Source organism: Trypanosoma grayi (assembly GCF_000691245.1).
Source record: "Trypanosoma grayi strain ANR4 Tgr_157_V1, whole genome shotgun sequence".
NCBI lineage: Eukaryota > Euglenozoa > Kinetoplastea > Trypanosomatida > Trypanosomatidae > Trypanosoma > Trypanosoma grayi.
This window is the reverse complement of record NW_008825776.1, coordinates 12,775-27,074: the sequence shown is the minus strand read 5'-3', so window position 1 is coordinate 27,074 and position 14,300 is coordinate 12,775. Positions and strand designations below refer to the sequence as shown.

At 54.1% G+C, this 14,300-nt stretch overlaps 5 protein-coding genes across 5 annotated transcripts; all 5 read right to left on the bottom strand.

The window, feature by feature from the left end:
* On the bottom strand, positions 1-967 carry DQ04_01571150 (hypothetical protein; the record flags this gene model as incomplete). Its single annotated transcript, XM_009310877.1, has 1 exon — positions 1-967. A coding segment is annotated over one exon (967 nt), but the record flags the coding sequence as incomplete, so codon positions are not given.
* A 343-nt stretch (positions 968-1,310) lies between these two features.
* Positions 1,311-3,878, bottom strand: DQ04_01571140 (hypothetical protein; the record flags this gene model as incomplete). Its single annotated transcript, XM_009310876.1, has 1 exon — positions 1,311-3,878. The coding sequence occupies one exon, from the start codon at positions 3,876-3,878 to the stop codon at positions 1,311-1,313; it is 2,568 nt and encodes an 855-aa protein (XP_009309151.1).
* Positions 3,879-4,712: 834 nt separating this feature from the next.
* DQ04_01571130 (hypothetical protein) lies at positions 4,713-5,252 on the bottom strand (the record flags this gene model as incomplete). Its single annotated transcript, XM_009310875.1, has 1 exon — positions 4,713-5,252. The coding sequence occupies one exon, from the start codon at positions 5,250-5,252 to the stop codon at positions 4,713-4,715; it is 540 nt and encodes a 179-aa protein (XP_009309150.1).
* A 137-nt stretch (positions 5,253-5,389) lies between these two features.
* On the bottom strand, positions 5,390-8,164 carry DQ04_01571120 (hypothetical protein; the record flags this gene model as incomplete). Its single annotated transcript, XM_009310874.1, has 1 exon — positions 5,390-8,164. The coding sequence occupies one exon, from the start codon at positions 8,162-8,164 to the stop codon at positions 5,390-5,392; it is 2,775 nt and encodes a 924-aa protein (XP_009309149.1).
* Positions 8,165-11,774: 3,610 nt separating this feature from the next.
* Positions 11,775-14,096, bottom strand: DQ04_01571110 (hypothetical protein; the record flags this gene model as incomplete). Its single annotated transcript, XM_009310873.1, has 1 exon — positions 11,775-14,096. The coding sequence occupies one exon, from the start codon at positions 14,094-14,096 to the stop codon at positions 11,775-11,777; it is 2,322 nt and encodes a 773-aa protein (XP_009309148.1).
* Positions 14,097-14,300: the final 204 nt, after the last annotated feature.

Sequence of the window (14,300 nt, the reverse complement as noted above, 5' to 3'; positions counted from 1 at the left end):
GCGACGGTGTGCCGCTCCCCAGCAGCAGCCGCGCGGCAAGCGACGGTGGCAGCAGGCCCAGCGCGTCCATGACGGCCACCGTCAGTCCCAGCCGCTCCATCGTAAGCGACCTGTCCTCACCGCTACGCATCCACTCAGAGAGCTCCGCAAAGGTCGCGTCATCGGCGGTGGTGCCTTTCGTGTCGCTCGAGGACGCGGTAGGGTCCGTTGGTGGAGCGCCGATCTCGCCGGTTGCCTCCACCACCTCTGCCGTGGCGTTGTAGAAAAGGTGGACGAGGCACTCTGCAGAAGTACTGCAGGGCACCGCGTGTCCAGCAGAAAGCTCCATGATGATGAAGCGTACAAGTTGCGCGCATCCAGGGCCGAAGGCACACCTTTCCCGCAGCTTAGAGTCCACACCGAGGCGCTCCAGAAGTGCTGCAGTAGCACACTCGCGATGCTTGCGGACGGTGCTGCACAGAAACCGCAGCAACAATTCCACGTACGCCTCGCCGTGAACCACGTCGGACGCGCCTTCTGCTGTTGCAGGCTCACCCGTGCTAGAGAACAGTGGTACGGCGTAATAGCCTTTTTCCAAATCATCGAACTCCTTCGGCTCCCACTGATGCTGGCGCGCCATGGATGCGAGGCCGCCCACACCTTCACGTAAACACATCCCAGCTTGGTCGCCGCTATCGTTTAGCGTCGGTTGAACGTGTGCTGTGAACCCGCCTGGAGCAGCAGAAGCCGTAGTAGTAGTAATATTGGTAGTAGCAGGGGCACCGTCGTGCAGATGGTGGCGCTCGCTGCTCGTGTGGAGACCGTAAAAATGATTTGACCGCAGGGATGGAAATGGCCTACCAAGAACTGCCTGAATGGGGCGCAATGAGCCTCGATTGTGTGCGACATCGGCAGTGTCCTCAACGCCACCCACCGATCGCTCGACGATGTCGCCAAGAACGGGAATACTCTTATCTGTTTCAGTCATACCTGCGCCAACCCACAGAAAAAGAGACTGAGGAAGGAGAGAAAACCAAGCGCGATGGTGCACCTATCGTTGGAAACTACAGCCCACTTTCCCCTGTTTGGGTAGTCGTGAAATATTGGTGAATAAGCAAGGTATATAAGTGGCAGAGCGCACAATGAAGCACCGCTGATAGATAAAATGAATGTTTACGCACCATATGCTCCCCTTTAAAAACCATCAACAGCAGTTATAAATATCTTTGCCACATCAGCATACAAAAGACCGGACCGAGGCGCAATGACGGATATAGGGGCAACAACGAGCAAGAGACTTTTAAAAAGTCTGACCGAGAAGCATACATCTCTCACGATCTTCGCCAATCCCAAACGTATTTCGTGTCATGAACGAAGCGCTTGACGAATCCCTTTCCTTCTTCAACGCCTTCCTGCGACAGTGCGTTCTGCATGGCGCCTGGCCCAACCTCCACAAAGGTCGCCTGCCGCCGCGACACAGGAGTTGAGACACCCGACGAGCGTGGAATCGACGCGGTACTCCCCGCCACCTGGTGGCCACCCATTGCGTACTGAAACAATGTCCCCATCCACCGTCTCGCCGCGTCGATCGCCACAGACTTGACACGTGTGGGCAAGTATGCAACACCTTCCGCCTCTCCTTCATCAGCTGCGCCGTCAGGCATGAGTGAAAAGAGCGCCGACGTGATGGAGGGGAGTTTGGCATCCCTCGCAGCGCCTCCTCGGCTCCCGTTTTGCTGTTGTATCTCCTCCTTAAAGGAGGCGCTGTTGGGAGACAAAAGCGGTGTGCCCTTCGCAGCCCCGACGCCTGTTGCCAGCTTCTCTGATGCAAGAAGGGCCTGCTGTACATTCTTCTTGTTAGGATTTGCGAAGTCTGGGACGGTGCCGTGGTAGTACGTCCTGCCATTCAGTTCAAAGCGGTAAATGTAAAAGTTCCCCTTCCGAACATGAACTTGTCGTTTCTTCTTTTCCGTCGCCCCCTCCGCCCTGTCTTCGCATGCCGTCTCGGATCCGGCCTCCACTACCCCGTTTGCTTTCGTTTCCTCCATCTCCTCTAATTCCGTTTCAACTTCTTCCTCTGCTTCTTCCTCATCTTCGGTGTCTTCCGGCCGCATCACCCAGCCAGGGTCATCGGGCGGGGCCTCGCGTGCCGCCCTGGAGTGCGGCCGCACCGCCGCCAGCACCACAGCGTCGAGCGGAATGGTGCGGTCTGCAACCCAGAGGTGATGCTCTGTGTCGAAGCGCAGCACATCTCCCTCGTCAAAACCGTCCATCACTGCGGCGCCCATTACGTACACATCGAGCTCATCAATGTCCGTGTCGCCGCCCTCGCTGCGGGGGAGTGGCGGTGGGCAGTTTCGGTCCACGAGGCCACGGAAACGCCAAAATGTGTCATCACCAGGCAGAGGCTCTACACGCCTCGAAATAACTTCAGGCTTCTCCGCGAGCGAGTAACACAGTCGCTCCGCAAGTTCCTTTCCGATGCGGCCATGGAACATATTGTCATCGGTGATCCACATTTCCATGTCCTCACGTGCCAGGTATGGAGGAACAGCAGAGGAAGCAAGGATAGTAGAGCTGCTTAACGAATTCGACCGCGAGTGCCCTCCGCTTCCCGGGTCAGACAAAAGCCCCAGGTGCTGCCAACGGCAGCGCATCTCATACACAAAGGAGAGGATAGGAACGTTTGTCATAAGTGATGAGAAGCTAAAGGTATCCAACGGAGGCATGTTATTTTTCGGATAGCGAGACGGATGCGCCCCCTGTGGTGCAGGAGACTGCAGCACACCAGCCTCAATAAGCTGGTTATAGTACGTGCTCGCAGCCATGAAGGTCACACGACTGAGGTTCTGCTCTCCAGCCGACTTTGTGAGAAAAACAATAGCCGCCAGCGGAGCCGCCACAGGGGGCGGCAGCGAGGCGAAATGCCGATAGTTCTCTCCCGCGATGCCTTGAAGTTGGATTACTGCCGTTGGCGGTCTTGCAGAAGTGACACGTGAGCGGTGCTGCTGGTGCGGGTCGTACGACGGTGTGGATGCGTAAGACGAGGCGCACGTTGGTGTGCGTTGCGCAGCCAGACGTTGGTAAGGCCCGGAGACAGCGGCGGAGGGGTCCTTGTGGCGCTCCTGTGGCGGTTGCGGAGGCGACATTAAGGGAGGAGAGAGCAGCGAACTTCGGTGGCTGGCGAGTACCGACCCGTCACGCAGAGAGGGGTGCCCTGGTGATTTGGCGGAGTGGTACGTGTGGCTCCCTCCACTGGCATTCCCCTGGCTCGCGGCAGATACAGATGCCACCTGCACGCCCTCCACCTCCATAGGCACAAACCCGAAGCAGCCGACAATATTCACAATGGACCCGCAGAGGAAGACGCCCTGCTCCAGCACAGCCTGTAAGTGTGGCTGAAGGTTGTTGTTCCCGCCGCCTAGCTGCTGTGAAAGTTTGTTGGGGTCGTAACGGAAGGCGACAGCGCATAGAATGGGGAGCACTCGCTTCTTCGCGTCGCCCGTCGCTGCAGCAGCAGCCCCTCCCAGTGCACGCTCATGGGCCTGCCGCATCTCCTCATCGGTGTCGAAGAGCATTTCCTCCACACGCTCGACGACGCCGCGGTACAGCACCTCTCGCGACGGGTACGATACGTCATCGTCGCTGCTGTCGGTTGCTGGAATCCTGCTGAGGTCGCCGGGGTTTCCGGGGCGGCGAAAGTAGTAGTTTACCCCGGCGTCACAGCGAGCCCTGTGAAACTGCACGAACAATGCGCAGTCAGGCGATGGAAAGAACTCCTTGGTGAGGGGGATCAACACAATATCTTGTTTTTTGCTGCTGCCGTGGCTTCCACTAGTGGGTTGGCGCACAACATATAGTCCACGTCGCAGCGTCTCACGGCTCGGCACAGCACCCATATATTTTTTATGAATAAATATATTTTTTATATATATGGATGCTGCTTAGTTGTTGTTGTTTTTTGTTGGTTCTGTTTGTTTGTTTTTTTGCTTCGTTGCTTTTCGTCCTATGCAATTCCTTTCCGGGTATCCGTTTCTTATTCCGTGTTGCCTTCTCACTTTTTCTTTCTTTTGGCTTTGCTTGCCAAAGTGTTGCAAGGGGATAATAACACGTCTTTGGTTCAATACTCACAAAAGAAAAAGACAACTTATTTTCTTCGTTTGCTTACGAACGCACTCGCCGAGAATAGGTGCTAGCGGTTGTATTAGTGACCACACTCCTACAAACGAAAAAAAGCAATGAAAAAATGTACTGAATGGTGTGGTGTGGTGTGGTGTGGTGTGGTGTGGTGTGGTGTGGTGTGCGTCTGCGCGTGCTTTGCGTGAGTGTGTCACAATAAGCAAAGTTGTGGTCCGGGCGCGAAAGTCTCTCTTAAGCGTGAGACCTGGCTACCGCTCTCCTTCGAGTGTTTTCCCTCCTCCCTAGTACAGGCTGTGTCGCTTCTATACCGAATCTACCGCATAGAACAGGAATAAGACAAAAAAGAGAGGGAAAGTGAGTACACACGTAGGGCACGTAATCGTTGTTTGGTGTTGTCCAGCAGAGAAACATTCTGTTTGTCTTTTTGTTGTTGTTGTTGTTGCTGTGTGTGTGTGTGTGTGTGTATTCCCTTGCAAATAGCCACACACGATGCCCAAGACCTATTGCTTTTTGTTTTCCTTGCTTTTGAAAGAAGGGGGGGGGTAGCCACTGTGGTAATGTTTTTTTTTCCTTCATGTCTGCGTGTCTGTACACTACAGAACGTCCTTATATTCCTGCTGCTCTGACTTCTTCCAATCCCAGTGGAACGTTCCGGTGCGCACGTGGCGCTGCATTGACGTGCCGGCCGGACTCACTCTTGTCGCTGGGGCTTCCTGGTTGCTTGCGGTGTCACTGTAGTTAATTGAACTCGGAGTGCGGTAGTGCGGCAAGCCGTGGCGTACCGTCACGTGAATGCCGGTGTTACTGTATCCATCTTCATCTATTCGATCTCCATCCGGGATGAGCGGTATCGAACACTGAGGATCTTGAAAACGAGTGGTTGATGGAGACATTCTTCCGCTCTCACAGCAGCTGCTGGCGCTCTGGTCCGCTCCCCATGGTGGTCCGAAGCAGCGCTGGTCAAAGGCAGTTAACCGCGGGAATGTTGTAATAGACTGAGGGGGGGATGAAGAAAGTTGCGGTTGGGCCCTCGCGTTATAATAAGACGGCGGGGCGCCATGCAGCCGGTCGTCAGGTGCTGAGTGTTGCCAAAAGGCGGCACCACTATCCCACGTGGGTGGTGGAGTGGGCATCAGTGGAGAAAAGTAGCAACCTTCCGTATGAGTGCGCCGATGGAAGGATCCAGAAGCATCGTCGCCTGATTTAACTTCGCAATGGTCGTCCTTCGTACCTCTGCTGCACAATGAGAGTCTTGGTGATGTTCCTGCATCTACATTTGACCCGCGAAACGATACCCGAATGCCATCGCTAATTGTGCGACTGTGGTATTGAAGGATATACTGGTTGTGGCGGNTGCATCTACATTTGACCCGCGAAACGATACCCGAATGCCATCGCTAATTGTGCGACTGTGGTATTGAAGGATATACTGGTTGTGGCGGAGGGGTGGTGGAGGCGGTGTTGCATACCGTGGATGATGATGATGATGATGATGTNGTTGTTGTTGTTGTTGTTGTTGTTGAAACTGCAGCTGATTCTGTCGTTCTTGTCGTCGTTGTTGTTCTTGTTGTTTTTCTTGCACTTGCAGGTGCGAAGGGCCGCTGGGTTGGAAAAAATGTCGTCCGTCGGGAACAGGGATCGCGGTCGTGCACGGATCCACACTTGTCGGTGACGGCAGCTCAGGCACCGGCAACGCTGTCGGTAACGACAGGGAGGCGTGGCTGCAGGGGTCCACAGTTGCCGTGGCAGGCTGCACTGTCACTGCGATTGGTTTGGTGGCTGTTTGTGGCGTGGTAGTCCCCACCTTCGGCTCTGCGTTCAATGGGCGATGTGCAGGTCTCCGTCGTACCCGCTTCTTCCGCGGAGGCCTTGCAAACTGTGGTGTGACGGCCACAACGCGCACCGCACCGGTGCTGAGCGGGACACGCCAGAGGCACAGCGGGCCATCGCCGACGAGTCGCGCCACAGCGGCGGCCAAAGCCGGCGTTGAGCCGTCGACTGCCCCGTCAGGCGCCGGCGTGAGGCGGACGGATGCGGGCGGCTGCTCGGCGTCCTTGACGCGCACCCAATTCTCTGCGTACACATCCGCCTCTCGAGCCCACTTGCAGGCGTTGTGCAGCTCAGCGAGCAGGAGCTCCTCCAGTGGAAAGAAGCCACGCCGCAGCACGCGCTGTGTGTGTGGTAGCTCCTTGCGCACCGTCTCCTCCTCATCCGCCTTACGTGGAAGTGCCAAAAGGTGCAGCGACTCACCAATCGCCATCATCGGTGGCGTAGCGGTGTCCCCTGCAGAAATGATTTGGTTACTGGAATTGTCAACATCAACGGGCCACCCGCTCGCCTCCCACGCTGCGAACGCTGCGGCAGCACTTACCCGTGCCGCCTCAGAGTTTCCAATGACCCAGTAGAAATGTGTATTCGCGTCGGCGCTGTTGACGAGAGCAGTCAAGTCCATTCCCTCTTCAGGCCACTCCTCGACAACCACCGACTCTTCCCGTAGCTGCGGGACGGCAATGCCAGCAATGCCCATGCTTCTCGCTGCTCGAATTGCCCGTTCGCTGACAGGTTCATCCATATTCTGCACTGAAGTAGGTGAAGACGTCGTATCTTGGCCACTGCCGTCGGTGCGAAGTGGCGAACGCTGAATGTTTGTTGCGTCCGCTCCTTCCGAGCGCTGAAGAAGCATACGCCGCGCTCGCAACGAGTCCAGAGGGTGCTCATGACGGCAAATGCATTCCACAACATAACGAACTGAACAAGACGCAACATCCTCAGAGAGCTGCGCGAAGACATAGTCGTTTTTTACCCATGTGATCATGAGATCTTCCGCGGCAATCTGATCAAGATATCGCATATTTGCCTCCCCTTCCGTCTCTGCACCAGTTGACGCTGCTTCAACTCTTCCCGAAGCTGTATAATTGCTTGTACGCCGAGACGCATCGTCACCGGCACCTCCGCCCACACGCATGCCGCCCTCACCACCGCTACTGCCTAGATTATAACTGTTACTCTTGACTTCTTTGCTAAAGCCCATACCAATGAGCATAGCCCTTACACCGCGCTGGAAGCACAACATCGGAACATTCGCCCGCCTGCTCAGCATACTCACAGACCTCATGGGGGGCATTGACCAGTTTTTATCGCCAGGAAATGAGGAATGTTCCTTCTCTTGCTCCCGTTGTATCATCGTGGGAAGCAGCGCACCAGCATCTCCCCTTTTTCCTGCCATTACAGCTCCTCTCCACTGCGCCACATAGGTGTAGATAGCAGTAAAGAGGACATGCATCGAGTTGTGGTCACCGACAGATTTGTTCATGAAGATCTGCAGTTGGTAATCACTCTCAAAGAGATCATCACCAAGCACGTCCACGCGAAGGGCATTCACGTCACCGACGAAGCCAACCGCCTGAACGTACCAGCCGCAAATCTCTACACTTTCATTCAGTGCAGGGGTATCGCTTGTTGGTGAGGAGTACGTGTGGTTCAATTCAAGGGGTACAGTACTGCCCGGTTCGCCGCCTTCTGCGTCCTCCGGTGGATGGGGCAGCCCGCCGCTAGCCCCCTGCTTACCGCGGTCCATGTGTGCCGTAGCGGGTTCACGGTTGTACGCAAACGCCACAGCACACGGCACAGGCCGCAGCCGGTGCGGACGCTTCGCGTGCGCGCTCATCATCTCCTCATCGGTGTCAAAGAGCAACGACTCCCCTGCACGGCAGACATACGCCTCGTAGAACTCCTCTAGTGTGCATTCCATGGACGGGAATGCATCGGCGCGCCACCCATTCCTCTCCGCTGTGTGAGTCACGTCATCTTCGACGGCGCCAGCTGCACTGTCCTGCTCCGTCTGCCGAAAGTGCTCGTCGTAGGCGTGGTAGTACCGGACAAACGGATCACAGCGAGCGTCGAAGAGTTGCCGCAGCAGCAGACAGTCGGCGGAGGGGAAAAACGACTTCGTGAGGGGGATGAGGACTATGCGGTGCCGCTGGCCGTAGTCGGGCAGCTGGTAGAGACCGCGCTGGAGGGTCTCGCGACTTGGGACTGCACCCATCTTCTTTGCTCACGCCTGTTTAGCGTCCTTGGTGTAACAGTGTTGAGCTTCTCTGCCCTTTTGGGGCTTGTTTGTCGTGCTTCGGCCTGGACAGCGCCCAATAAATATTCACTTCGTTTGGTTTTGTATTTTTGTTGTTGTTTTGACTGTTTTCTTTCTTATGTTGCAACTTTTGTGTGTGTGTGTGTGTGTGTGTGTGTGTGTTTTGATCGGTGAAACGTGCAAAAACTGACGAGAGTGAAGCACACACTCTACCACAGACCTGGCTTTCTTACTGACTGTGAATGTGCCTTGGGGTTTGTTCTTCTTTCCCTTAGCCTCTCCTTTCAGACAGTACACACACAGGGAAAGAGGGAGCAATCAGATACAAAGGGAAAGGTTCAGCCCGTAGCAGCGCCGTGCAAACAACGATATGTCCACCGTCAGAGTTGGTTTCGTTGCCACCGGCACTTATGGAGGGAGTGAGGCAGTGAGTGTGTGTGTGTGTGCGAAAGAGAGATGTCTCCCCCGCTCTATTTTCCTTGCTTCTGCTGCTATTTCCCTCTCAAGCTCCTCGTACTCTCCTCGTACTCTTCGAATGCATTACCATCATCATTACCGTTTCCCTCGCAGAAAAAGACATTAGACACATTCCCCAGGTTCTCCTTGAGGCGAGCAGCACACATTTACACATACACAACCCTATACACACACACATATATATATATAGAGAGAGAGAGAGATAGATATATAGATAGATAGAGAGACAATGGAAATTGTGTCTGCGTGGGTAGCTCTGAGAAAGCGGCACAGCAGTGGCAAAGCAACAAACATATTTTTAAAGAAAGCGAAATTCTTGTTCCCGCAAACCAAGGCAAACAATTGAAGCAAAGATGGGAATAGGAGCAGAAATACACAAACACGAGAGTCAACAAAAGTCATTTGAAAGAAGCGTTTCGCACGAATGCCGCCCACCGTAAACTCGAAGCACGAAAGAAAAGAAAAGGAGCATGCAACAAATGCACCGAGGTCAATTGGCCCAGTCTAGCGCGCCTACAGACACACACACAGACAGAGATAGAGAGACAATGATGACGATTATCATTCTGGGGGTATGTGCGTGGGTGCGCGTGTACGCAAAGCAATCGAGAGCATAGAGGGGGGGGAGATGAAGCGAAGACAAAGCATCATCATCTGCAGCAAAAAAAAAAAGAGAGAGAAACAGATTAAGCTGAGAGGGCGAGGCAGAAAGAAAGCAACAAAGGCAACCAGGGAAGAAAAACGAGAAGACGCGCACAGTCCACGGCAAAGACGACGTGTCAAAACACTGAGAGAGCACCCGGAAAAAAAGAGAAAGAAGCGCATGGAACAGCAGGCACAAAAAGCAACGCGGCATAAAAATAGACAAGGGAGATGCCGGGAGTAGAACGGTGCCAATGGCAAAGCAACAAAAGAAGAACGAAACGCGGACCAAGAGCACATGGTGTTCAGAGCGCATTAATTTCCCCGTCTTCCATGTGCCCTGCTTCGCCTTCCATTCTCTTTCTTTGTTGTTGTTGTTCTTTTTGGGGGGGCATTCTGTTTTGTTTTCTTCTTTTATTGTCGTCTGTTCTCTTGTGGGTATGTGTAACGTGTTCGGTTGTAGCTTGCTTGGTATTTACGCGTGCTTGCGGGCCGCCCACAAGCAGCGCTGTGGCTTGAAGGGGTTGTGAGCGTCCGTGTGGTGGCGCGTCTGTGTGTAACTGAGGACACACACAGACAATGACAAGCATACATATATATATATATATATTTCTTTTCCTCACTAATTCTCTCGCTCCGGCTGGTTACCTGGCGTTCATAACTGCCCTCCCCTTCCATACTTTAGTTCCCCTCACCCCACCCCTGCTGCTGCNAGCGTCCGTGTGGTGGCGCGTCTGTGTGTAACTGAGGACACACACAGACAATGACAAGCATACATATATATATATATATATATATATATATTTCTTTTCCTCACTAATTCTCTCGCTCCGGCTGGTTACCTGGCGTTCATAACTGCCCTCCCCTTCCATACTTTAGTTCCCCTCACCCCACCCCTGCTGCTGCGGCTGCTGCTGGGTCCAAGGATGGGAGAAAGAATACCAGATGCATGCATGTAAATCTTCTCATCTCTTTCAGGGCGTCGAGATGTGAGAAGGGGTGCATGCACGTGGAATGCCCCCCTACACGCCAAATAGTCAGCACGCACTTGCTTCCTATTGACTCCCCCTCCCCCCGAACCGATTAATCTGCAGCTGGGGGGGGAACACAAAGTAACCCGTGGGTCGTCACCCCAAAATTTGTTTCTCTGCCGTTTGTACATGAATACATAAAAATTATAAACATATAATAGATAAAGAAACTCTTGCTCATACCGCGCACGTTGACGGTGTCTCCCCCTCTGGTAGAGACGAGAAAAGTGGAAAAATGTTTCTGCTTGTGCATGTGTGTATGGGCTCATTCGTACAAAATCATTTTCGCTTTCACACCGTGTTGCATTTTCATCGCCACGCCTCCGTTAGCCCCCAGAGAGAGACACATAAGCGCAAGCGTGGTGTTGTGTTCGCCCGAGATGGGTAGCCGCCCCCGTCGTGTCGCTGCTGTGCCACCGCCCCTCGCAATGAAACTCCCACGCGGAGGTGGCGTGTGGAGAGAAAATGCGGCGGAAACAGCACGATCACGGGAAAAGCAACGCGAAAAAAAAGGGGGAAGGAAATGAAGTCAAAGGCAAATTTAAAAAAAAAAAACAAAGAAGATGAAGTGAAACACAAAGTGTGTGTGAAAAAGAAAAAAGGATCTCGACTCTGGTAATTTGCTCCTCTTTCAGTGAATGAGGAGCAAAGGTGGGTCCGTATGGCTCGAGGGTGGCACGGCGGCTGTAAAGGCGGCTATGCTTCCACACCGTGGCGAAATCCTCCTGTTAATAATAATAATAACAATAACACATCGACACACACATATATATATATATATATTTGCCCCACCGTTTACTGTGTTGATCTGTCTGACTGTTGATTTTTGTTTCATACATTGTTTCTTGCATTGTTTTTGGTTGATTACCGACGCCCATTATTCACGAGTTCGGATGTTAGGCGCCCAATACACAACCCCGAACTCACACCCCCTGCGCCTTCTTGTTTAAGACGGATTGAATTGGGAAAGAGAGTGGAGAGCAGTGATGACCACCTCGGCTGGAACTCCCCCCCCCCTATGCAGTTGTTTTTTAGTGTTAATTTCCTCGCTGCCGCTGTTCTTGTTATTAGCGTTGCTGCTGCTGCTGCTGCTGCTGTTGCTGCACTAGCCCACATCATATAAAATAATATAAGGAGACACAGACACTCTCACAAACACGGGCCTCGAGGAGAGCTCCATCACGCATAAAGAGAATTGTAAAGATGGGTACCAGGCCACTAAGGTGCCACATTATGATGGGGTCCGTGAAACAGCAGCAGCAATGTTCAGCGAGTAGCTTTCGTTTTTTTTCCTTTTTGTTGATAATGACGTTGTTGATGTCATTTTTGTTGTTTTTGTTGTATTTCCTTGCATCCTTCAGCTAGATCCCGCACCAGTAGGCGGCTGGCTGCGGCAGCAGCGGCGCACTGCACAGAGGCTATGCCGCTGCCGGGGGCCGCAGATGCATGAACGGCACAGGCTGCAGCTGCTGTGGTTGTGTCTGCGGCGCTGCAGGGTTAAAATAGGCGTACATAGCCGCCGGTGTCTGTTGTAGAGGCTGCATCCATGGTACGTACTGCATCGGCTGCATCGGCGATAGGCACTGTAGCTGCAGTGGGTGCACAGGCTGCATGCAGTGCAGCAGCGATGAGGTCGTGGAAGGGTACACTGCACAGTTGTTGATGCCGCTCTGATAATATGGCATTTGAGCCGCCGTGAAAGGTGCACCCGCCGACCCACCGGAGACGGAGTTGTAGGGCATTGCAGGTTGCACAAGCATGAAGCGCGATCCCTCTGTGTAATGTTGTTGCATCACGTCGACTGAAGGTAGTGCAGTGTGGTCAAAAAAAGGTGTTGTATGGCTCACATTGCCCACGATGGCCGGAAACTGTTGAGCAGCGGTATCGCCTTGCTTTTCAAAGAGATCCTTGTGGCCCATCAAAGGCCCCCCTTGAGGCCGCAGCTCATTCTGCAGTGCGTCTGTCGTCGCAGGGAATTGGGCCGCTTCATCGCATCTCGAAGTCGCTGCTACTGCTGCTGATGCTGCTTCTGCTGTTGCTGCATCACTCGTCAGTGTGGCAGTGATGGGAGGACGACGCCTCTGTGTGTCGTGGCGTTTTTTTAACCTGTTCGCGAACTTCGGCAGAGTGCCGTAGTAGTACGTCACGCCCCCACGCTCGAAGTACCAAATATAAAAATTGCCGTCGCACACAAGGTCACCTGTCTCCTTGCAGCGTAGCCAGTGCGGGTCACTGGCAGGGGCCTCCCGCGCGTTCTTGCACTCATCGTGGACGAGCGCCAGGAGGACGTTTTCCAAGTTGACGGTTGTGTCCACTATCCACGTGCCACGCCTGAGTTCTCCCTCGCAGGTGGTGTCCTTGCCAAAGGTTTTGTCACACCCGAGCGGAGTGGTGATGGTATCTGTCATGCAGTGGCTGTTCGACGGCTGCCGCGCCGCCGCATCGTCGGGGAAGAAGCGAAGAACATCCCCACGCTTTACTTTGAGTGGCGCGGCCTGAAGAACCATCGCCTCACCACCGTCGTGGTCAAGGCTATCCTTGCTGACGGTGCCATCCTCGCTGCGTTCGATACGCACAGTTGCGTCAGTGCAGACGAGGTACACATCTTCCGTACCGCGGCCCATTTCGGGGATGACAGTGTTCGCTGTATCAATGACACCACGTAGCGTGAAGGACTGTTTTTTAAAGCGTCCGCTGCTAGGCATGCGGGTGAAAGACACTGTGTCCTCCATGTCAGCGCTAACGCTCACATCGCCGCCGTCCTGCGCGGGTTGCAGGCGATTCGCTACCGGTAACAGTGCAGTGTCCATTTTCACGCGTGACTTGGCATTCAGCAGCAGCTGGTAGTGATGAGCAAAGGCCTCACACAATTCCGACGCGTGTGAGGCGGTGAAGCAGCTGCATATGAAGGCGCCGTCGATCCACGTGCAGTGCTTGGCCGTGTTGCCTTGCAGGAGCCCCACACGGTACCGCATCTCACGCAGGAAGCAGAGAAACGGGATGTTTGTCTTCAGCCCACGCAACGTCACAGACAGCAATGGGACACATGGCAGACCGCATATCTTCACGCAGTGCTCGTGGAGAAGCCACGCCGAAAGCAGCATCACACGCACCATGTTATGGTCTCCTGCAGACTTGCGAACGAACATCGTCAATTCCAATGTCAACTCCGCCTCGTCTTGGTTACTGCCGCCGCCACCGCTGGTGCTTTCGGGCGAGTTCTCCAGGCAGCCGATACCGCCGATGACGCGAACGACCTTGTCCCCAAGCGACACACACCCCTCCGGCGCGTTGTATTCATCGTCGTACTGAAACACAACAGCGCAGGGAACAGGGCGTATCAAGTGCCGTCGTGACGGCACTGCATTGTAGTCTTGCAGCAACTCTGCGTTGGTGTGGTAGCGGCGATTCCTCCCCACAGCTGACATACACCAGTCGTAGTACTCCTTCCTGGTGCACATGGCGGGGGGAATTTGGTCAAGCCGCACGCCGTTCGTGTCGTTCTCGTCGGCACTGTTGCCGCCTAAACTGGTGTTGTGGGGATAGAAGCAGTGGTTGCGCAGGTAGTAACGCACGTACGGGTCGGTGCGGGCCTCATAGAACTGCACGAACAGTGGGACATCGGGCGAGGGGAAGAACTCTTCCGTCACGGGGATCAACGCGAGGACACGACCAGCCCCACTGCGCGTCGGACAAAACGGCGCCGCGCGAAGAACCTCGGTGCTCGGTGCGGCACCCATGCGTTTTGCGGCTGTTGTGCCTTACAGTATTATTTTTTGTTCGAAGATGCCGTTTACCGCTCTGTTCTTTCGGTTCCCTCCTTCCGTAGGTATGAATCCGCGTAGATGTGTATCCTTCAAGCGGTGCAGATACAGATGAACAATTTTTGTCGTTACTGTTAGCAGTAAGCGTCGCGTAAGCAGATACCACGATATATATATATA